Raw genomic sequence first — 23728 nt, 5'->3', positions numbered from 1 at the left:
GCAAGCGCAGCCCTCGCTCCTCCTATCGCCCTCCAGACGCTGCGCTCGGATTGGCCGAGCGGCGCGCTGCGTGCTGGCGTCATGGGAGCGCGTGAGCGCCGGTGCCGGCTGCGAGGAGCGGAAGGAAGCAGGAGGTATTGGCAGCGGCTGGGCGAGCGGGGGTTAGCGGTAGGACAGCAGGAGGGCCCCGGGCTGGAGTCTTTTCGCGGTCCGACGCCGATGTTTATCAAACCTCAGCCTTGAAGCCCCTCCTGGCTTGGGGCCAGCCGCTGATGGGTCCGGTTGCGGGGAGGCGCCTGCAGGGAGTCTGTGCTTATCGGAAACGTAACAAATGAAAACCATAGATAACCGCGGTGCTGAAAGGAGAGAGGGCAGAAAGCTGTGTGCTGGGATAGTGCTGGGGTAGTGTGACCGAGAGTCACCCCTGCTTCGAGATCAGGAGCACTGATGGCTGTTTACACACGTGACACTTCATCATTTTGAGCTAATTGTCACTGTGGCAATGCAGGCATTTAGTATCTGGATTTTCAAGGTAATCGTGGGGTGATTTACATCTCTTTGGACAGACTGACTTAACATTTCAATCAGTGTGTCTTAATGCAAGCGCTTGTATTTTGCATTATAGCATTTTAACTTCAACTGAATTCTGCAGAATGCACAGCCACAGATTTTTGTGTATTCTGTGATTCTTATACACGTTTATATTTGTTACTGGATTTCTTGCTGGATTCTTGTGGGATTTCAGCATAATTTTTACACTGAAAATATGTCTGTATGCTTAGGTGAAGTCTTCAGCAGAAAGAATGCGCAGAGCTTGATTGTTGCTTTAGGTAGCCAAAGCCAATTAGGTCATTGTCCTTACTTTAGGTAGGCTTTTCTTGTACAGGTAAAATGTAGAGACAGTAACGTTTGCTAATACGTAAAATGGTACATGTATGTGAGTGGTAGACACAGTAATTGGTGCTTTCATAAGGCCTGAATTGCCTCATTTCTTAATGCTTCGCCACTAGAACTATACATTCATTGAACCTCCTTGTGAAGATGTTAAAATGCACCCCTTATTAACTGTGGAGTTATGGTGTAAGTCAGCAAGAATAGACTAAAAAATGTTGTCTGATTTGCCTTCTAGTAACAACAATATGTAGGAGTTGTTAGAGCCCAATAAGTCAAAATAAAAGACTTAGGTGTTAAGATGAAATGAATTATGAACAGTTGGTTACTAAGTTGTATTAAATCGTGTGCTGTATTGAGCACTGTCTTCATGGAGATGTGACCGATTTAAGTGAGCATTACTAAGAAGTAGAAAAAGGCTTCAAAGCAGAGCAGGTAGCCAGAGATATATACTTACCAGTATTAACAGAAATATGTAATTGTATGAAATGCTTCTGTAAACTTTTACTGTAATCAAAATGCAAACTACTAAATTCAAGAGTTTATAAACTTTTTTTTTAGTTAGAGCACACGGAATGACATAAATGTGGCTTTTTTATGACCTTTCCTGTAAAAAGATGGGAAAAATTGGCTACGGATTTTCTGTTGGAATTCCCAAATCAGTTGTTCTTCTTTCTTTTTCTTTTCTTTTTTTGAATATACAGAATGTCAGTGGCCGCTTATTGCATATTTTGCTGTAGACAAATAGGAACTTCTGGGCCAGCAACCAAAAAACACCTACCTTGGAATGATATGAGTAAGTACAGTTCTATAAGTATCAATCAGAGGTGTTATTAGAAGAGAAAGTCTGTGTTAGTGTAACGCTGTGCATGATTAAATGACAAGAAAAAATCTAAATCTCTGCATGATTTGTTATCAGAAGCTTTTATTTTCCTGATGTGGATGTCTGCTTCTGGCTTGCTTTGCATTGCAGTGATGATACTACTAGGTTATGTGGATGATGAGAGTCCCACCAAAATACAATCTCATTAAATTATTTTAAGCTCATTTTTGTTTTTTCTTTTTCTTTGCTTGGTTGTTTTTTAATATTTAGCACAGTGAAAACGTTGCATCCATAACTGTTAGTGACAGGACAGCACTTGAATAAACTTTGTTTCTTCCTCCTTCTTTACTGATTTTTTTTTAAGTTTTACAATTTTTCCTGCTTCGTCTTTGCTTTCTTTAGCACTTTGTGTATAAAATGAGAATTCTTACAGTTCTAAGGTGTATTTTCCAGCACTAAAAGACAGGATATTTCTATTTCTGCTCTACAGGAATCATTGCATTTTTTTGTCTCTTCTCTGCCAGTTATTTCTTCGGCATGTAACTGCTTCTTATCTGCATGCCACAATTCTTAAAGTCTTGCAAAGGCAGAAGCTGATGGCAATGAGTCTAGGGCAAACCTCCTGGTTCATGCTGAAGAAAATCAATTATTCATGATAGGTGAGATACATTCCCTTGGATTTGCTGCTACTGGTAGTAATAGAGTTGCTCTGTACTGACATCCTTAAGTCCAGATAATCAGCTGAACTTTGCCCAGGATGAATAATTCAAATCTGACAGGAATCCCTGAGTTTAAAAGGGCAGCTGTTGCAAGTGGCATGTGTTTATTCAACTCTTTGCTTTATTAGTTAGATTCAGTGGAATTATTTGAAATATATATTTGCTTAGGGAGATTCTGCAGGACTTTTCATATATGCTGAATATCCAAGTCAAAAGAAAAAGTTAACTCCTTAAAATAATGTGGAGGTTCAAACGAATGCTGGTGATGTAGACAGAGAATTTTTCCTGTTGATTCTTGCAGCTGAGCAATGAATGTAATTGACAGGTAGCAATTCTTACAGTGAATAGCAGTAGTAGGACACGTTTTATTGCCTAGGTTAAGAGAGAGGGAAATTCTAATTGAGCAGTATTTTATTTTTAATTTTAAATAGTGATTTTCTGAAAACTAGAGGAAAATAGAAAAAAAGCCTTATTCTTAGTTACTGAAATCCTTACTGTCTGGTAATCGTATGTTGACTGTTTATATTGACTTGATGCACACAACTTTGTTTGACATGATTTTTTCATTTTTCAAGGAAAAATTGCAAAAGTAACTGGATCTCTTATACTAGGGTAAGTTGTAACTAACAAGCTTATATGTAAATCATGTGTACAGTTAAAACTTTAATTCATGTTACTTTCAAAAAATGTGACAATATTTGGGGGGGGTTAGGTATGGTAGACTGTAGTTTTGAAGCATATCTTCTGGTAGATTTACTTATTTTAATTATTTTGGAGGGTTTTTTTCTGTGCTAAATTGAAGTAATCTGTAGACTTCTATATATTTGGTAAAATCTGGTATTTATTAAGAAAAAAAAGGATGAATTATACAAAAATTATTGTTAAGATATTTTTGCCATCATCTTCCTCTTTTTTAATAGTATTCATACACGGTTTTCTTTTATTTAAAGAGGTTTTGTATTCATTACATACGAAGTTTTGTCCTTAAAGAAGTTACTGCAAATCGATACTCAAGCTATACATCAAGAAAAACTTAAATCCCATGTGTATATACGTACATCTTCTCTAAATCCAAATGAATATCAAGGTAAGATACGTCATTGTTTGGAATCTAAAAATAAAATTTTAACAGTGTTGAGTATTTCTGGAATTTACTTGTATATCCAGAAAGATATATTTTTTGAGATCTGTTACAAAAATAATATTCTTCACAATGTCACCTCATCTATTTTTTATAAGAGCTATATATTCCTATGTATATAAAGTTATCTTTGAAGTTGTCAACGGTTTATGATAAATATGACTGTCCTAAAAAAAAAAAAAAAAAAAAAAAAAAAAAAAAACAGCCAGCAGCTTGAAATTATGTAAGATATCTGTATTTCAAACTAAAGTAATCTAAAAATGCTTTTTAGGGATCACGTACCAAGCCAGAAAAGAAATCCATAGGGCAGTAAGGAAAATTCTCGAAACAGAAGCTAAAATTTTCCGGAGACCTCTTAATGGTAGGTGTGAAAGGCATGGCTTTACCTGTGAATACTACTGAGTAGTAAAACCTAAGCCCTTTTAGAAAGTAAAATAATTTTTCTTAAGAACTTAATGTGTTCTGTTGTGTTTGAAACAGTGGAGATGTTATTTAATAGCATTTAATATAAGTTTCTGAATTAAAACTTTCTGTGTATTAAAACCATTCTATTTCTTTAAGTAAGTAAAAGTAATGGTTAAGAAGAATAAGATAAGATTTGAAGAATAAATTTGAGTTTCTCTTTTCTGTTTCAGATGAGATTTGAAGCTCACAGTACTGAGTTAATATTCGATATCAAGTTTTTTTGTATCAAAGTAATTTTTTTCAAAAAGAATAATAATAGAACAAGGGGTAACAGTTTTATACTGAAAGATAATAGATTTAGATTAGGAATTTGGAAGAAATTCTTTACCTTGAGGGTGGTGAGTGTCAAGTAAATGGGGCCATGTTCTTTTTGGTGGTGCTCAGTAGCAGGACAAGGGGCAAGGGGCGCAAGCTGGGACACAGGAAGTTCCATATGAACATGGAAAAGAACTTCTTTACTTGGAGGCTAGCAGAGCACTGCAACAGGTTGCCCAGAGTGATTGTGGAGTCTCCTTCATTCAACGCCTGCCTGAATGCTTTCCTGTGTCATGTACTCTAGGAAATCTGCTTTAGCGGGGAGATTGGACCAGGTGATATACAGAGGTCCTTTCCAATCCCTATGATTCTATGAGGCATGGGCACAAGCTGCCCGGGGAGGTTGTGGGTGTCATTCTGTCCTTCTTTACTGCACCGATTTGATGTTAAAATATTTCTCTCTGAATTACTATTAACAACTAATATTGAAATATTAAAAGGATCCGATTATTTTTTTTAATTCAGTCAATAGAAATGTGGCTGTTAGAATGCTCATTAAGAATAATTTAAGTTTTATTTGTTTTCTGCTAAAGAACACTTCAGTACATTCGATGGAGAAGATCATGAATGTGCCTTATGGCTCCTCTTGAAAAGGACTCAGTCAGAAGACAAAGAGGTCCGACTGCAGGCTGTGCAAGATCTGGCACAGAACACTCACTGGCATGGTAATGTATGCTGGTGTAGCTCAGTTCATCTGAAAAATGCCACAATGTTTCCTTTATCTGCTGCAAACCTGCTGCTGCCCTGGAAAAGTTGCTAGTAGCTGAGAGAGGTGTGATTTGGTCTGGAATCAGTTTTTATTTACATTTCAAGCAATTTTTTTTCCTAATACTCTTCTTCATACAAAGTAACTGCAGTGTGGGCCTCTCTCTGCTTCCCCACCAGATTATGGGGACCACTATTTAGAATGATGCTGCCTTGGTGTTGGAGAGCAGTTCAGGTTCATTAGTTCCTTGACCTTTCCTTTTGAACTGTTAAGAATGTCACTATTTCTGGTAGTAGTTGTTATAAGGCTCAGCCAGAAAGGGGTTTAATGCTATGTTTAGTTAATAAAAATTGGTTAGGAGCCGATAGGTAACCACAGCAAGGCAGTAATGACAAACTAGAAGTAGAGGACTTGCATGTACAGGCATTATTTTTAAGCTATTTTCTGTCCTGTTTGTTACTTTTACCTCAGTACTGACAAGTCCTAAGGAGTTGAAACTTTTCACAGATGTATTCCACAGAAAAAAAAATAATTTACTTTGATTTAATGTTTCGGTATAATCAGTTACATTATTATTACATTACAGGTCATAAACTTTTCAGTAAATAGGGAAATCTGCTTTTCTTTTATATTCTTTTCCCCCATTGTTGTCTACTTCAGTATCACGTAAACTGTACTATAAAGCGTGGTGTAGAACTTAAGGTTCTTGAGTTCTCTCTGTTTTTAAAGCAGCAAATATCCTTGAACTCCTGAGTAAAGGGTGTATATGTGTGTATATATACGTATATATCTATATATACATATACATATGTCCTATGTATATATATATATATACACGTATATGTCCTTTTCTCCACCTCATCACTAGTCTGAATAAACTGGGTAGCACTCTAATCGACTCTGATTATTTTGGTAGTGAAGTCAGTCGAAGTTTTGTGCAGTTCCACACAGTGGAATGTATGTTGCTTCAGACTGCCTCTTTCAAATTATAATTAATTATCCAAAACTGTTTACATCAAAAAGTTGGATTTGAAAACATTTGAAAGCCAGACGTACCTAAACTGAAGCTGGGTAATAATTCAGTACGGCCATCTTACATTCATGTGAGAAGACTGTCTGTCAGCAGATGTTCTCAGGCTGCTTTCTCTGGAAATCTCCCATATCATTCAGTGCATATGATGGCCAGTATGGGGGAATTTAGTTATTCTTTGTTATATCCTTTTCTCTGTAGTACTCATTGCTGTAGTATTTGGATGTTTTACAAACAGTAATCATTCTTGCAAACTACCTCATGAGGAAAATGGGCTTTTTTTAGTCTGATCTTCCAAAACTCATCCCAGTAATGACCTAGGCTGGAAGTATGTGCTACCTTTTCACAGCTAGGACCAAACTGTTCAGCATACATTATCATAAGTACTGTGTCCTGCTTGTCCAAAGCGCAGCTTCAGTAACATCAGTTCGTGGCTGTAAGTGATCTGCACCAAAGAGAAAAGATGTCTGGTCTGTGATTGTTTGTGAAAAGTCTCTTTTAAATGGCTTGTCATTTTTGTTCAAGAGTTGTATAACAGTAATGAGGACAAAAACACATTTTTATAACAAGTTACTGATCCACTTCAGTATTATCTTTTCCTTCAGTTTGCCACTAATTTCGGTTTGTACCTTTCAATTTCTCCAGCTGTAAAACAGATAGGTTTTTGAAAGTAGGTACTATTTAAATGTTTTCCCTTCAGTAGGGTGACTTACAGTCTGTCTTGCAAGGGCAGTAAGCCCTTCAGTGAGGAAGGGCTACTTAACTTGTACTGTGATGCTATCTTGCATTTTCTGAGGTTACCTCATTTTTTTACTTTAACAATTTTATCGAAACAAAGCTTTTCATATCATTGAAAGTTCATACCTATGTCTTGACAGTGTTTCAATTCAAAACTCAGGTTTTTAATATTGTATGCAGGGAAAAAAAAAGACTTCGAAATTTTAGCTCAAGACAAGGTTTAGACTTGAATTTGTAGTTCTTGCATTCGTTTCGCAGTAGCAATACTGAACTTTTGCTTTCGCATGTGTTTAACTCATATATGAGAATCTTTATCTAACTGGTTTGTAGTCAATAATTAGTGCACAGGTCTATTTTGTTTCAGCATAGTACTGGTCTAACAACTGCTATTTTAACCTTTTGGAATTTGTGACTACAAAATCAGAGCTTATTAAGGAGATTGCAAAGAGGTTATTCTTTTCAACTCAGAAAATAGATCAGAAATTAAATTTAAAGCCAAATGAAATATCTACAATCAGTTTTAACCTTAACACTGAAGTTCTTGTACTACAGATTATCAATACAGTACAGTTGCCCAAACCTGTGATCAAAGGACTGCTATAGGTTTGGCTCGATCCAAAGATATCGACCTTCGCTTTTTCCTGCCTCCACCATCATTGCCAAAAATGAAAAATGTAAGTAAATGGAAAGAAGGTACTTGTTGATTTTTGCTTGCTTGTTTGTCTTTAGTACTTTCATTGTTAGTGACCATAGAATTCTTCAAAAGTTAAAAAAGAGTACTAAATTGAAGACCAAAACACCAACTGTAATACACCTCTGGAGTGTGTCTGTATTAGTGAATGATGTGATGTGAAGAGCTAAAGATAGAATTTTGATTATTGTTCTTTGACTGTATCTCCAAATTACACTTTCAGCAGCAGTGTAGTTTGTGTGAGTCACAAGTGTGATGCATATGCTGCTGTCTGTGCCTAGCAGGCAGTGCAATGCGCTCTTATATTTAAGTGATCGTAGATTGCCTTGTTGACATTGACAGAATCCTACAAGTAGAGAGCACTCCTGGGGGACCTTGCATTTTCACTGCTAGTGTGGTACTCTAAGTAATGCTCTGGCTCACAGCTTTAACCTTAATTATGTCAAGTACGGAAACCATTTTGAGTGTACTATATGACTCCCAAGTGCAGATACAAGGCAAATTTTCCGCCTGGAAAAATTCCTCCAGTGTGTTGAGTAACTAATATAGATGTACCTACTGTCTTTCACCAGAAATTCTTCTGTCTCCTTTTAGACATCTTAACCTACTTTTTGAATTTAGAAATGATAGAAAATGTTTGGGGATTGAGCTTTACTGTTATTATTATGAACTAAGCTTTAGTTAGCTTATCACAATACTTGATAGATTTAATTGAAAAATATTCCAACAGAAAATTCACTGTGTGATTCTTAGCTGCAAAAATGCTTTGCACCTCAATACAGTGACTTATATTAATCAGATAAACAAATGCTTAACATCTAGAACAGCTTAAGTTACCTATCTTAAATTCCCAAACACCTTCGGAGTTTCTGATTTGGGGATGTGACTCTCCCCCATCCTTTTTACGTACGGTAATGTCTACCTGACTTGTTTCCTTTGTATTTAGTTGTGCTGTAAGCCCACGTCTTTATTTCCTGTTTTTGGGTACCGACAAATCCTAAGTGGATAGGTAGGATCTTGCTTTGATTTTGTGTTAATTATGAAGTATGTATAAACGTGATGGTTTGAGTAATGCTGGCATTGGACCTGCTTCTTTAATACGCAGAATTGGCACAGAAAACATGAGATGTCTTCTGTAATCTTACTATAATAAATGCTGGCAAAAGTTCCTGTCACAGAATACCTGTACATCTTAGCCAACACAACTCTGAAAACCAGCTTTGGTTGATAGTGACATTCTCTGTTTTAGGTTTATTTTTATGACATTACATGACAGCGCACCTGTACCTGTCAGTCCTGATGTACTAGATTATACTCATATATGATTGTGTATATGCTTTATTTTTACAGCAGTATTGTTGCTGTGTGATTGGAGTTTAGAGTTATCGGTGTGCTACTTAGGAAGCTGAAGGAAATCATTGTGGCAGCAAATGTTGTTCTGCACATCAGATAGTTCTCCATCTCTGTTTGTAGCAAAAATTAGAATAACTATAAGTTCCATGACTATGGGCAAATAGAACAACTTTGTTGAATTTGTTTTCCTGTCACTTATCATGGATTATAAATTGACATCTGTGTGAATATTTTGAAGATGAGAGTAGTGTTGTTTGTTGTTTTGACTAGTAATTCATGCATTCATTCTAATGCAGCACCATCAGTATTACTGTGTAGTCAAAGGTGGACTTCTAGGCGTCTTGTGTCAAGAGGAACCCGTTCTCTCTTTTTCCTTTCCAGGCATACTAGAAAAAGGCCACCGAAGTGTGAAGCTTAAAGCTCACTTTTCATCTCTCAAGTGGCTGGTTTTAGAATTAACAACCTCCAAAGTTTTTACAGGAGTAACTGTTAAGCCCAAATTGGAGTGCACTAAAGTCTAGGTCTTACTGATATAGCTGCTTCAATTATTTAAGATCTTCATTTTCTTCCATATTGTGTTTTGTTTCAGGCTTTGGACTGAATTAAAAGCTGTTTGTGTTTACTTCTCACAGGATTGTCTCATAGAAGACGAACTTCGCTTACTGTTAGTTTCTTTACCTCAGACTGGCCTTGATCCATGTGTCCAGTACTTCACATCTCTTGCTTTACGTGAAAGTAGTCAGACTCTTGCTGCACAAAGGGTGAGTTCCCACCTGCAGAATAGAACTATTTTGTTTCTTTATTCCTTCAGAGCTCAAAGATACAAAACTCTTTCCATATTTTTGAGCTATGTAAAGTGAAGAAAAATGTGGTTCCTTTGTTACATTACAACTTACTATAAGCTCTTCTACATATGGTCCGCATGCTTGAAAGCTTGTTTATCTTTCCTAGCTGTACTAGTTGGTCTAGTAAGAGATACCTGCTTTGTGGGAAGACTTGTAAGTGAAGACATTTCAACATTATCTAGAACGTTTCTTTCCTCTTGCAGTCCTCATAAAGAGATTTTTCACATTTCATCTGCTGAGATTATTAAACCCTTTTTATGTCTTACTGTCAAACTAATTGTGGCCTATGGTAGTGAACTGTTGTATTACATGGAAATGCATTCCTGTAACAGGTCACTGGTGCCAAAACGTAAGTCAAGTTGTGACTTTTGTAATCAGTGACTCTTACTTTTGAAAGTTATAATAAAAAAGAGGACTGTCATAATGACGCTTAGCAGGGTTTAGAGGTTCCAGGGTACAAGAATTCTATATTTCCTATTACACAAATACGTGGAATATTTTTACATGGTGACTCCGTCATTGTTTACACAACAAGAGGTCTTGCTACAAAAAGATCGCTGGTAAGACCACTCTTGGAAACATTTTGACTAATTGCACTATTTCTATTGTCCTAGAAAATTATTCTCTCTCAAAGTTTTGCTGGTCTTCCTGCTGTACGATTGAGACAGACTGGCCTTTTGGCACTATGCTAAGTGTTGGATACCTTATTTTCTTCTCTTCTCATTTTTTTTCAACTGTGGAAGTCAAGATTAAGTCTGATTCTTGCTTCCTTATCCTCAAGCAAACAATCTTAAAAGATTACATTAATTAACATAATAATCCTATATTTTTCCCCTTTGTTGTATGTTTTGAAGTTAATAGACTATGGAAACTTCTAACTGAAAATCTATTTAATACTTTCAGTTAAAAATAGTAGACATTTTTATAGTGTGCTGCTGTGTAATTTATATACTTAAAAATGCATACATGCTGAGCACTCTGTAGCGATTTCTAGAGATCATTACACACGTAGCATTCTAGTTTAGAAATGCTTATTTTATGTAGCCATTTGGAATGTGGTATCATTTTTACTGTTTCTCATTTCAGGGAGGCTTATGGTGTTTTGGGGGAAACGGACTTCCATATTGCGAGACACTGGGTAAAGTTCCTTCAGAGACAGTAGAACTCTTTTGCTTGCAAGCTTTAGTGCAGCATTCTAAGGTAATTGTCTTTTAAACTACAACTGAAAAGATACATTTCTAAACATTCTTTTCTAAGGTTGTCATGTATTGGGTAGGAGTTACCATTTTCTTGTCTCCTAACCTCCATCCCTTTTGTAAGAACTTTCAGAGAACTGAGACTAATGTGAATCATAAGGCAGCGTAACAAACTCATTTTTCTGTTGTCAATTGCCTCTGTGTTCTATTATTATGTCTAATTAGCTTGTATAAGTTCCTTAATTTCTCAGAAGTCTTGAAAATTGAAAAATGGTATTGAGAATACTAAATTATTATTGGTAGTAGGGATGGATAAGGTGTGGTTTGCCAGTATTCTTTTCACAGCTTCTATATGCATAGAAATTCTGACGTAGTCTAGAATTTTTTATATTCTAGATTTTCCATTTAATCAAGTTATGGCTGTACTTACACAGAATGCCTTTGTCTTTGTTGAAAGCTTCAGACTTGAGGACATAGCAGTTTCATGACCACAATACATTTTTAAGCACTGTAGACATGTTCAAGTCACAAGCGTTTGGTCAGTATTGGTGGTTGACGCTACTGATCAGTCTGTGTTCATCTGCTTGAACTAGAATCTACTGTTGCCCTTAAGATCAGTAATGATAGCAGTGCTATTAAGGGAGTAAAAATGCCATGTGTTTCAAAGAGGAGCTATTCTAACAATTGCACTTTAGGTGGTAGACAGTAAGAAGCTTCCATTGGCAGTGCTTTAACAAATGCAGGCAATTGTCCTGTTTAGACTCTTGAACATCACTTGAAATTTGGTCATGCCAAGTGGTTATTAATCTATATTAATAGCATCACAAAGAACCTTTTGCAGAACATCTACTTATTGTCACTGTATTTACTGTATGATGCTAGGTTTCATCGCACTGTGATAAAATTGAAGCTCTAGGTGGCCTTCAGCTGCTGCAGAGGATATACCAGCTACGTAAAGATTCTGCAAAGATACAAAGAAACATAATTCGCATTATTGGAAATATGGCTTTGGATGAACGTCTTCATTCATCCATAGTACGTGCAGGTAAAAGGAAAGCAAGTGCAAGCAGCCCGAGTGCCAGACTGCCAGTTCTATATCCTAAATTTTTCACTGGATTCAGTGCTATTGTAAAATGTAAGGGACCGTGATAGTGGTTTGGTTTTCATATGTATGTTTTGTATGCATTTGTATGTTTTCTTTGTTCTTTTTTTGTTAGTTTGTACCTTTTTTTTTTTGTTACGCAAAACATAAATAGTTTAGACAGCATTGGTTGAAAAACTTCTGCATGTTGTCTGGTTGATATATGTCAGAGCTACAGGCCTTGTAAGTCTTTGGAAGATGGTGAAAATTGGGACTTTTGATGTTTAGTTCAAATTACTGACAAAAATCTATTGAATTTCCTCTGGCAGATCATCTATGTTGTTTATCTTTTTTTTTTTTTCCAATTTACTGTGTTTTAGTCTCATAAAGGAACAGATCAGCTTGTAGTCTTTTATATGTTGGAAGAAAAGAAAACATGCCTTCCCACTTTCCCTTTCTTCGTGTCAGGCTAGTAACTTAGAACAAATAACAGTGGCAGGAGGCAGAGATGAGCTTGCGTAACTTGTGGTGCCTGTGGGCTCCCTCACATCCTGGTGTTCATGCTGCTCATGCATTGGGTCCTCACAGCTGCTCCAGTTTGCAGCCAACCCTTACCCAGCTAGCTCCTGCTGAGGAAGTTTTCCACCAGATCTGTAACAGCATTTAGTCTGCTCTACGAGCAACTTTAATTTGAGAAATTTTACTTCATGAAATTTTTTTTGTCAAATTTTCACACTTTTCCCATTTGTTCTTGTATGTCTGTGTGCTCTGAATATTGGTTTTTTTTTTATCTGCTTAGATTTTAATGATTTTTCCTCATTCATCACAGATCCATACAATCAATCTGACTCAGTTTTCTTTTAAAGCATTTAAATCCCCTTTGTATGTGTGTATATTCCTTTGCGTGTCTCAGTCTGTGAACATCCTCATCCATGTCTGAGAAACAGTAAGTTTCATTTTTAGGTAAGAGTCTGTAAAGTATATATTATTTTTTTTTTTTTTTGAGATAGCTATGACTTAAAACTTTATTGAGGAATGTGTTCTGTCAATTATTCTTTTATGTTTCTCAAGTATAGACAGAATTTTTTGTTTTTGTTTTGTTTTAGAGTAGGAGGAGAATTTCAATTACGTAAGTTTTTTTCACACTCTGGAATTTAAAATTAGAAGTGCTTGTTCGGAGCAAGCATCAGTTTTTCCACCTGCCGTTATTCCTGTGGGCTGTTTCCTTTCCCTCCTGTGCTTTGAGTTTCATTTTCTCTCTGGAACATTCATTTTCACTGTCTGTTTTGCATCTTGGCTGCAGAAAGAGAATTGAGATCTATTCTCTCTATGACTGCTGCGCTGACCTGCTGATATACTTTGTTTTCCTACTGAGTAGGGGTTGTGCTTCAGATTATAAGCTGAGTAGTAGTAAAATACATTGCCTCCTCACCATTCTGGATTTTTTAATTTTGTCATTTCCACTTATCCAGCAGTGGCTTTCCTGCAGTAAAGAGAAGTAGATTGAAGTAATTTGTTTTGATATTACCATTCTTAAATTCTAATGCCTATTTTCACAATTACTACTTTGAAGACAGGTGTTTCTGAATTTTCTTGTTGGGATGATGTTTCTAATTACTTAACCTGCCACTTTATTTTTTCAATGTAGGTTGGGTTTCTGTACTTGCTGAAGTAATGAAATCCCCGCACATCATTCAGTCTTCTCATGCATCCAGAGCTTTGGCTAACCTAGACAGGGACACGGTGCAAGAAAAGTATCCGGATGGTGTTTATGTCTTACATCCACAATATCGTAGCAGGTAATGCAGCAGGAGAAACTGTACATGCTGTAATTTGAGTTACTTGCTGTATTTTCAGCTGCAAAAATTCAGATTTGGGTTCAGAGTACAGCTCTACTTTTGTTACCTGCTCCTCTGGTTCTTCATGGATTGACTGGACTGAATGTAGGTCCTCTAATATGAGAACAACGGGAGTGCTTGGAGCTGTCTGTTGTGATGAAAGGCGTGTTTCTGTATTGCTTGGAAAATCTAGACGCAAACCATGAGATGAATTATTGTTTTGCAGCCTTAGTACTGGCATGTCTTGGAATACGGTGCCTTACAGTCATTCGGCTGATAGCAGCCCTTTGGCCTCAACTGCAGTAAAAGAAGCTGAGGCTTCTTTTTTCTTTTCAGAGAATATTTGTCTGGGACTGAAGCAGTCTCCAACATGGTACGTCGCTTAGCAGCAACTATTCCTGGGCTCACTGGTGTTAGCAGAGATGATAGAGTCAGACAGTGAAGGTCTAACTAAGCTGCATTAATAGTGGGTGGAGAAAATGGTGTTTTTCATTATAGAAGAATATGAAATAAGAGTTTTGTACTTCCCATACCTCTTTCTAGATATCTCTTATGGGTGAATCTGTGTTCTTCATATTGATCTGAGTATTCTCTGTGAAATATCATGCAATATCATGGCACGTTGTCCATAGTACAAGAAACCGTGTATGTTATTTAAAATATCATTTTGATATCTCTTAGGTTAAAAGTTCTGTTTAAATGTGATTTGCTAAAAAAAATACCTATCATGTACCTTTTACAAATTCCTTTCTATGTCAGTCAGCCCGTCCGAGCAGACATCCTTTTTGTTCACGGTCTTCTGGGAGCAGCATTTAAAACCTGGCGACAGCAAGACATTGACCAGCCTTTGGATAAAAAGGCTTCAGAAGTGCAAGAGGAATACAGCCAGTGCTGGCCGAAGGTAAGAAGACAGTAGCATTTTCTCAAACAGTTGCTGTTTTTTCCATTAATGAGAGCTGTCTAGCGAACTGGATGACTTCTAATCTGTTACAGAAGTAGTACATTTTGTGTTCTTCATGTGGTTTTTGTTTGCAAGGTGAAATTTTGAACAGGTTGTTATTGCAAAGGAAAATCTATGCTGAAGGTAATGCACTCAGCATCATTCTTCTGGTAGAGAAAGAGGAGGCAATGTCCGCTTTCCTCATGCTCTCATTCTTTTTGGTGAAATGCTTCTGCTTAGAAAAAGAGATGTAAAATTACATTTTAAAACATGTTCAGTATGTTTTCTTGTGTGGATGTCTGAGTACCTCAGTGTTTCCAGATTACTATATAGATATTATTGGTAAATAAATAATGACTGCTTCAAGCAACTCGCATTGGTGTAACCACCGAAGTGTATCTGCAAAACTTAAACTCTTCAGTCCCATTGGCCGTTTTAGTAATTGTTGTTGCACCCAGGAGAGGGAGCCAGGAATGCACAAGTTAGTAATGCGCTCCAGCCTTTGCCTACATTTTGGTTAGGAAGCTGTCTAGAGTTTGCCAGTATGAAATAAAAAATAACTGCAGATGTAAGATGTATTCGAGGATTCATAAAGAACAGAAACTGTACTTGATACTGTCTTAATAATAACTTTGCTGCATTGTTGCTAAAATGCTTGCAAGAGTTTTTTAAGTACTTCAGTAATAAGTTCCTTTTGATGGTTTTCGGTTTTCTTTAATTTAGACATGGCTGGCTTCAGACTGTCCTGCCCTTAGAATCATATCTGTGGAATATGACACCCGTTTGAGTGACTGGAAGGCAAAATGTCCTGTCGAGCCTCACAGGTAACAAGTGCAATGTCTGCAGCTTGGAGGGGGAACAGGAGGGAGACCTATATAGCTAATTATTTGGATCACCTACTGTGAAACAGTGAAATTAAATTTTCTTGTTGTATTTGAAAATAAAATTTAGAAAAATATTGGCTATAATCATGGTTTACTCAAGCTTTTTAACCTTGTGGGTTAACTTCTGTTCTTAATTTCTTACAGTCTGCTTTATGTTTAGGGTAGGCACTAAAGTAGCCTGTTGATTTAGATAAAACATGAGTTTTTCTTCTTTAGGGGAGTATTTATTAACCTTAAAATGACCCAACAGTACTTTGTAAGTACAGCAAAAAGCTTGCTGTATTATGACTTGATACTCATGGGAAAACAAAGCTTATATTTTATTCACAAGTGCTAATCCCTGCAAAGAGATTGCCATAGGTCATTGGTAGATGAGCTACAGAAATCCTTTTAAGATTTAGACTTTCTTAATACATTATGAAGCTAAGAAATGAAGACGTTTTATTAATTCTTAATTTGTGTCTAAATTGTCTTAACCTCACACTGAGATTAGGTCAAATAGTGTAATAGAACTACTGCCCTTGTTAGAGGAGTGGTGCTTTACTGACCATGAACCAGCTAGATCAGAGGAAGACGCTTCCTCCAAAAATGTTGCTTCTAAAACATAAAAATAGTTTAAGCCTATAAAGATAATTTGGTTCGAATGGATTTTAGACTCAGTAATTGATTTCAGTGCTCTTTGAATCTGATCCTAATCCAAGTCCTTAATTCGTTATACAGATACTTAGGCGCGTAACTGGATTCAACTTGTACACTTCCAGGAAGGCATGTGCATGACTGCTGACACGTTAAGAATCTGAAAATTAATTATGTTTTGTGTGGGGGAGAAAAAAACAGCACTTGTGTAAAAGATTGAGAGCTTGGCACTTACTGATTTTTCTTCCGTGTGGATATACAAAGAAATGATGCAGTTATTGCATTAAAGAAAGCACGTAATCAGGGCAAAATAAGGAAGATGTGACTAATATATCTCTATTTGAAGCTAGGCAGAACAGTGATAGTAACAAATGCATAGATAGGTACAAGAGATCTTTTTCCCCCCGTCCATCTTTAGTATGTATAATGGAAGAAAATTCAAAAAAGAAATAAATGTTGATTTATTTTAAAATAACATTTTTAATCACAAAATGGAAAATTGGATTACCTGCAACATATGGTCACCCAGATATACAGCATTTGGTTATGTTATAGTTTGATGTGGTTAATCAAGAGTGAAAGATATTTTAGGATATTTTAGCTATCAGCAACAAAAGTGTAGCTGTACACTCACAACCTTCTCATTGCTGTCAGTGTATAGTCTCATTTAGTGTTTCAGAAGTGAGTTAAGTCCCTCAGCAATCTTAAAGGGTATTGCTCAGATGAAAAGACAGGTTTGAGTATCCTTTTCATATGTATTATCTAAAAGCTATTTCTAGTGATAATGCTTAGACCCAGCAGAGATGGAGTGAATTAGGCTTTGCATAGTGGTTGTCCCAATATCCTGATGTTTCTTTATCAAAGAGTCTTCTGTGTCTGATTCTCACTGTGCCTCAGGGAGTAACGATTTCAGTCTTTCAAGCTTAGCATGGGAATTGGAATCAGTTTTGGTTTGATTCTACCACAGATTCATTTCCAACATTTAACATGTGGCTTATCCTTTCCAGAGTTCGACCTCTTCATTCTTAAAATAAAAACTATTATTGTCTTATGCTATTCTAGTACAAAGCACTTGGAAATAATTATTTGGAAAAGCATAACTGACGTAATTTGTCATTTATTTTTTTTTAATGTATTGGTTGATAATGCACTTAGGCATTTCCTGAATAACTTTGCTTCTCAACTTGAGCGCTGTTTAGCAAAGTACGTTTTTGTCAGATATTTACGTACTTTCTTGTTTCAGGGGATAAATTTTATTATGCATTGATGATGCTTTTGTAAAATGAAAATACAATTTTGTAAAAATTTGTAAATAGTTTCATTTAAAAGATGTGATTTGCAGAAGGAAGTAACTGAAGGAAGTAACTGATAAGTGAAATAAAAATAGCAACTTCTAGCAAGACCAAGAAACCCAACTTATTTCAATTGCTATTGTCCTTGTGAAGCTGACGTTAAAAAGTTTTGGACATCTTTAGTTTTCAGTATTAATTACAGTATTAATTACAATTAAGTAATTAATGTTTTATTTACTGAATTCACTTTCATAAAACTGCGGTGCCGAAAATTTATTCCCTTTAAGATTGGTGTTCAGCTTACCATGTTTCTTTGTCCTTGTGTTTGTTTATTCTTTACAGGACATCTATTGCCTACAGGAGCAATGAGCTTCTGGAGAAGCTCAGAGCTGCTGGGATTGGAGAGAGACCCTTAGTGTGGGTGTCACACAGCATGGGTGGTGAGCACATTCCCTGCCTGGCAGAACGCATTCATTTATCTGCTGTTACGCTGGAATAAGATTGTAACCAAATTCAGTTTGAAAGGCGGTTATTCTGAATAGTTTATGCAAAACGTTTGCAAAGCTCTGAAAATGTAAAATAGATTTCTGTTTTCCTGATGTGATGTTTTGAGTAGCATGCACATTTTGAATGGATTTTTATTCCTGTTTGTTTGTACTGTGTCCACTTAAAAACACGAAATCAATGAAATTCATGCAAGTGGAAATGCAGAGGCAGAATTTTCTCCATGATCTAGCATATATTAAGTGTCATTAGTAGCACTTAAAGCAAATCAAAGAAGTCTGTGGACTTGGATTTATGTTGTTCAATCAACATTTTATTTTAATGCCTCAGTTGTTTTTTCAACTTGATCTGACATATTCAACACACTAAGGACTAATCAAATGAGGCAAGAATATGGTTAGTTGCTTCATGGATAATATAGCATGATCATTATTTTCACAATGATTTAAATCTGTGCATTAATTCAGTTTCTCTTGCCAGGACTTCTAGTGAAAAAGATGCTGGTGGATGCTTCCAAGAATCCAGAAATGGATAAAATTGTAAACAACACAAGAGGGATCATATTTTATAGTGTACCTCACCATGGCTCCCAGCTGGCTGAATATTCTATAAGTGCCAGATATCTTCTCTTTCCTTCTGTGGAAGTTAAAGAACTCAGCAAGGGTATGCTACGCTTTGCTACCATTTAACAGCGGAGATCTGTGCTAATCTATTCATGATGCTTTTTTTCTTTTTTTTTTTAAGTCGTGCTATCAGAAAAAACTGGATAAGAACTCCATCTGCCCTTTTTATGTTTAGTGTTGTGGGTTGAATAGACAAGAGTAACTTTTCTATTTGATTGCAGACGTGGGAGAGAAAGAGAATCAGAACAAGTTTATAGAAGAGTAGCGTAGGTCATTCAGCAAGGTGGTAACATGTGCTGGACTTGAGACTTTTATCTTCTAAATAAATTCCATGCTTTGCAGAAATAAATGTTACATACGATTGCTGGAAAAAGGAATTACAAATAGAACTCTATTCCTTTTACTGGAGTTCTTAAATTTTCCAAAGCATTTTATTGGGATTGTAGTTTTGCAGACAAACACTCTAATTTTCTGTTCAAGATAACACTGCAAAAATTATGTTATTCTTTCACAGATTCTCCTGCCCTTAAAGTGCTGAATGATGACTTCTTGTCTTTTGCCAAAGATAAGAAATTTCCAGTGCTGAGTTTTGCAGAAACCTTGCCAACGCATATAGGCAGCATGTTAAAACTGCATGTCGTACCTCTGGAATCAGCAAGTAAGTCAAATAGTCACTTAATTTTCTTAAATTTTATATATATTCATGTAGGCGTTGATAATGAGGATACTGTGGTAGGAAGACCTAGAAAAAACATCCATTCTGTTTAAAATGTTGGCTATTGAAACTCAACTACAGTCTCCCTGCTGAGATCGGAGGCAGCTGTGTTTGTAGCCTATGATAGCAATTGTTTGTTTTGATTTTTCCAAATGCCAACAATGCTTATTGGAAAAAAAGCAGAATAGGCCCATGGCTGATGTTACATTGTAATAGTCCTTTCCTTTATAATAATGAGTAACTGATTATCTTTGTATAGATAGGCTGAATAGTGTTGCAGAATCTCCCAGAAATTCCAGCTATCCTATAAAAAACAAGAAAAAAAATTAGTAAACTGCTAATAGAAGTTGCTAATTAAGATAGTAGAACTCTGAACCTAATGGTTTACGAGTGTGGGTTTTGCAGCAATGTTTAGCCAATCAGACTATTAACAGCAGGTATTGACGCTTTTAGCACATTAAAAAATTACCAAGCCAAAACAGTTAAAAGGAAGACAGGAGGAATTGGTTTTGAGAGAGCAATTACTAATGCAGGATGTGCATTGTTCAGTCTGGAGAAGAGGAGGCTCAGGGGAGACTTTATTGCTTTATTGTATAACTACCTGAAAGGAGGTTGTAGTGAGCTGGGGGTCAGCCTCTTCTCTCTTGTAACTAGTGACAGGACGAGGGGGAATGGCTTCAAGTTGCACCAGGGGAGATTTAGGCTGGACATTAGGAAACACTACTTTTCTGAAAGAGTGGTCAGGCGCTGGAATGGGCTGCCCAGGGAGGTGGTTGAGTCACCATCCCTGAAGGTGTTCAAGAAATGTTTAGATAGTGTTGAGAGACATGGTTTAGTGGGGTTATTGGTGGTAGGTGGATGGTTGGACTAGGTGATCTTGTAGGTCTTTTCCAACCTAGCTAATTCTATGATTCTGTGATTCTATGCTTTTAAGTCTAGCTAATCTTAGATCTTAAATGATCTTTGATCATTTTTTTCTTCATCTTTTCTCTCTCTCAGAGTTAGGTATTGGAGAACTTATTCCAGTGGATGTAAATCATCTTAATATTTGTAAGCCAAAGAAGAAGGATGCTTTCCTGTACCAGCGTACATTGAAGTTCATTCAGGATGTTTTAGCCACTGACCTTGGGGAATGAGGTTTTTGTCATCCTTGTCTACTTCTATTTGGTGTAACACAGTAAGTTCTCCTAAGGTTTGTTAGAGGATCTGCAAAACTACCAAGATACTATGTATGTCAATAGTATCTACTGCTAAAACAACCTTTGGTACATCTTGACCTTAGAGACCTCACTAACTTATTTCTGAAATCTGTTCAAAACAAATACAAACTGAAACATACTGGTACAAACTTCACAAAATGAAAATGTGTGTTGGCTTAGAGTAACTATGATCTGTTGGCAAAATGCATGCAGATTCTCCAGCAATCTGGCTAAGAATGGATGGAGATATCCTTCTAGAGTAACACAGCTAGTGTATGGAGAGTGCCCAGTGCATCTCCTTTTAGCCAAGAAAGGTTGCTCTGAAGGTAGATGATCTCAGTAAAGATTAGTGTGCATCTGGGACTTAGTCTCGTGATGAGGGTGAGAAACAATTGAGATGGTTATTTGTTATGTCAAAGGTGGGAAGAAGCATGTGGTTGCCTTAAAGCTTTTGTTTACTGTCCATGTTTAGTATGAGAGAAGTTTCAGAAAATTCACGAGTGAAGGCACCATTTTGGTTAGTGGCCCAATTATGGAAATTTTTGTAATTGTTCTTTTTGTTTAACCCAGATTTGTTAGCAAAGACAGCATCTGGTTTTGGTCTGAGAAAGAGATAAAAGCTTCAGTAATTGCTGGAGGTTGTCTTATATAGACAACTGTAGCTGATTTAATCAATTTGTATAAAGGAGAAGAAAAAAACTTAGAAAAAAACAAATGTTTACATTCATGTACATTTCTCTTTTAATCTTAGCAATTTATGAGATTACTTTCTGTAAGACAGCGTGTATCCAGTCAGACTGAGGGGAGTTCTGTGCTTGGTCATGTGGAAGGTACAGAACGGAAGCCAGGATGTTTTTCTTGAAAGGCTCATGGGATGTACTCAATAGGTGTCCCCAGCTCACATTACTCATTTAGAAGATCTTCAGCTGATTTAAGAAGAGCACTGAAAAAGCTCTCATGGGGTAAGACAGCTGCAGACCCCGACAAAGAAGGTGATGCTTGGAGTTTGGAACTCAGGTTGAGGGAAAATGAAAACAGGGGAAAAAAAAGTTGGGTGATTATAAGGTCCTGGTAGAAATGCAGAGGGTCTCAGGTGTTTGGCTTCTCGAAGCCCAAATGTATTTTTGGTGTAGATACAGAGAAAGACAAAAGCATTGTCTTATTTGAGTTTGTTCATGTTAAGAATACCTTAACAGCACTGACGAGAAATAATTATTTTTAGAAAAAAATGGCAGCACTCAGTCACTTTTTTTTAGAGTCCTAGGTAGTTTGCAACATAGTAAGAGAAGCCCAGTCTAACTGCTGCCTCTTTACTTTCTTCCTTTCCACCCCCACCTCCCTCTGAAGACAAACACAGGCTATGATTAGGCTGTGTTCTCTGGCTGACAGTTTAAGTAAGGCCTGTACTGACAACAGGCAGAAGATGTCTCTTAGCATCACTCGTGTGATATGGATCTAATCTTAATGGCCTTGGAATTATGGCTCTAAAAGCTACCAGAGAGATGTGGGGCAGTCCTCTGTGGGCTTGGTGCGGGTGTCAGATTCCAGTGCTGTCCTGCCAGGTTCTTAGGCAGCTGTTTCTATTACAGAGCACTCTAGCCCAAGAGAACACTGCATCTAAAATAACATTTTTTGGAAGTTGAGTCTTGACCTGCTGAAGTTGCTTGGTAAAATTCACAACCCGCAACAGTACAGAGAATGTGCAGCACTGCACTCACAAAAGAGCATTTTTCCTTGTAAGCAAGGTATAGGAAAGAACACTGGATGGCAGTATTCCAGATAGAAAATGTAACGGAATTGTCGTAACTACTAAAGAGGTTTATCATGTTTAAACCGTGGTTTAAACTTTAGAGTGTAAATATATTAGAACACTTTCTACTCACAAAGTTGAGGGTACGTCCATCCCATTGCCAGGAGACAACTTCTGATAACTGACTGTGCTTGGTGTGACAGACCTTGTAGTGATTTTAATGGACTTCTTTGGCTTAAAGGGATTCAGATCATTGATGTTACACATTAATCTTGTTCAGTAATGCATCTGTGCTTTGTTACTGTAACTGGAACTCACAAGACAACTTTCTCCTTTTTATTATTGTATGTATATATGTGTAACTTCTAAAACTAATATGTTCAGTTGTACTTTTTTGGGAATATAGTAATGAAATGTGTTTTTAAAAAGGCATTAAATATGCCACAAAATATATTAAAGGAGATCTATTGTAAAAAGAATGCTCTGGGTCATGCTCACGTTTATTGAAGGCCTATTTCGTAGTGATGATCTCACGCTGGAAGAATGTGATGTTTACCGTTCATCTGAGATAAAAGGCATAGAAGTGGGGGGGCACTGCTGGTCATTGTGGTTTTGCCAGTCTGAAGAGTTTTTCCATTGTGCTTCTAGGTTTTGCAGAAGGCTTCTTGCGCCATATACAGACATTGGTTCTAGAACCAGAGGGCATATGAGGTGGCATTCTTGTCTGCTTCCCATTAGAAACTTAAGTTCTTGTGCTTCCCTAGTGTCACGTTAACTCCAAAGAGTGTCTTTGTATAAAGTCATAGGATTCAAGCTGTGCCCTTAATCCCATCCCAGGTGGGAGCCCAGCAGCAGATGTGGCCAGGGGTGTGAACGATCTGAGAAGGCGGTAGTTCATCTGCGTGGTGGGACACAAGTGGTAAGATGGGATGGGAGCACTGCTAAGGATGTCAGTCCTTGCGCTTGGGGTTGTCCAGCACTCTAGTGGTGATGTTTATCTAGTAGTGATATTTCTAGTAGCAACAGTAATCAAGTTCTAATTGCTGTTTTCACACTGCTGCCAAGAGTGTTTTGTTGTGATTTGTGTTTTGTGGTGCTGCACAGTGTAGCTGGCCAGGAAAGGAGAAATTTTCTCTCCAGTTAAACTGTCAATTTTAGACAATTTTATCAGAGCAGAAATTCCAAGAAATATTTTGGGTTTGGTTCTCTTCTTATTTTTCGGTGATGTCCCACTTAAAAAGCTCATCAGGCTATAAAGAGAAAGCAAATAGCCTTCCAGGCAGGCAGCTGGTTAAATATGGTTTGTTTTTTCCTGAAGAAAAGTTGTGAAAATGCTAGTGTGGTGGATGTAGC

General features: G+C 36.9%; 1 protein-coding gene across 6 annotated transcripts; it reads left to right on the top strand.

Moving 5' to 3' along the window:
• On the top strand, positions 52-22854 carry SERAC1 (serine active site containing 1). Of its 6 annotated transcripts, none has more exons than XM_021391597.1 (18): positions 85-134; positions 1596-1687; positions 2205-2373; positions 3009-3045; positions 3384-3520; positions 3846-3935; positions 4888-5019; positions 7381-7502; positions 9505-9633; positions 10804-10917; positions 11796-12048; positions 13643-13793; positions 14592-14733; positions 15496-15596; positions 17927-18024; positions 18569-18751; positions 19226-19369; positions 20426-22854. In XM_021391597.1, the coding sequence occupies exons 3-18, from the start codon at positions 2367-2369 to the stop codon at positions 20560-20562; spliced, it is 1977 nt and encodes a 658-aa protein (XP_021247272.1). In that variant the 5' UTR covers positions 85-134; positions 1596-1687; positions 2205-2366; the 3' UTR covers positions 20563-22854. The 6 variants fall into 6 exon arrangements, with proteins under 6 accessions (XP_021247270.1, XP_021247268.1, XP_021247272.1 ...); XM_021391596.1 differs by having other exon boundaries at positions 88-134; positions 2239-2373; XM_021391595.1 differs by lacking the exon at positions 2205-2373 and having other exon boundaries at positions 52-134; positions 11796-11958.

This window comes from Numida meleagris, chromosome 3 (genome assembly GCF_002078875.1).
Source record: "Numida meleagris isolate 19003 breed g44 Domestic line chromosome 3, NumMel1.0, whole genome shotgun sequence".
Classification (NCBI taxonomy): domain Eukaryota; kingdom Metazoa; phylum Chordata; class Aves; order Galliformes; family Numididae; genus Numida; species Numida meleagris.
This window is presented reverse-complemented; position numbering and strand designations above follow the sequence as displayed.

What these genes read in the sequence shown, in the direction of transcription:
- SERAC1 (XM_021391593.1), top strand. Translation starts at nt 82, where the DNA reads ATGGGAGCGCGTGAGCGCCGGTGCCGGCTGCGAGGAGCGGAAGGAAGC. An exon ending in ACTGGATCTCTTATACTAGG is followed by an intron (nt 3,046 to 3,383) that starts GTAAGTTGTAAC and finishes TTTTATTTAAAG; the next exon opens with AGGTTTTGTATTCATTACAT. An exon ending in CTTTAGTGCAGCATTCTAAG is followed by an intron (nt 10,918 to 11,795) that starts GTAATTGTCTTT and finishes GTATGATGCTAG; the next exon opens with GTTTCATCGCACTGTGATAA.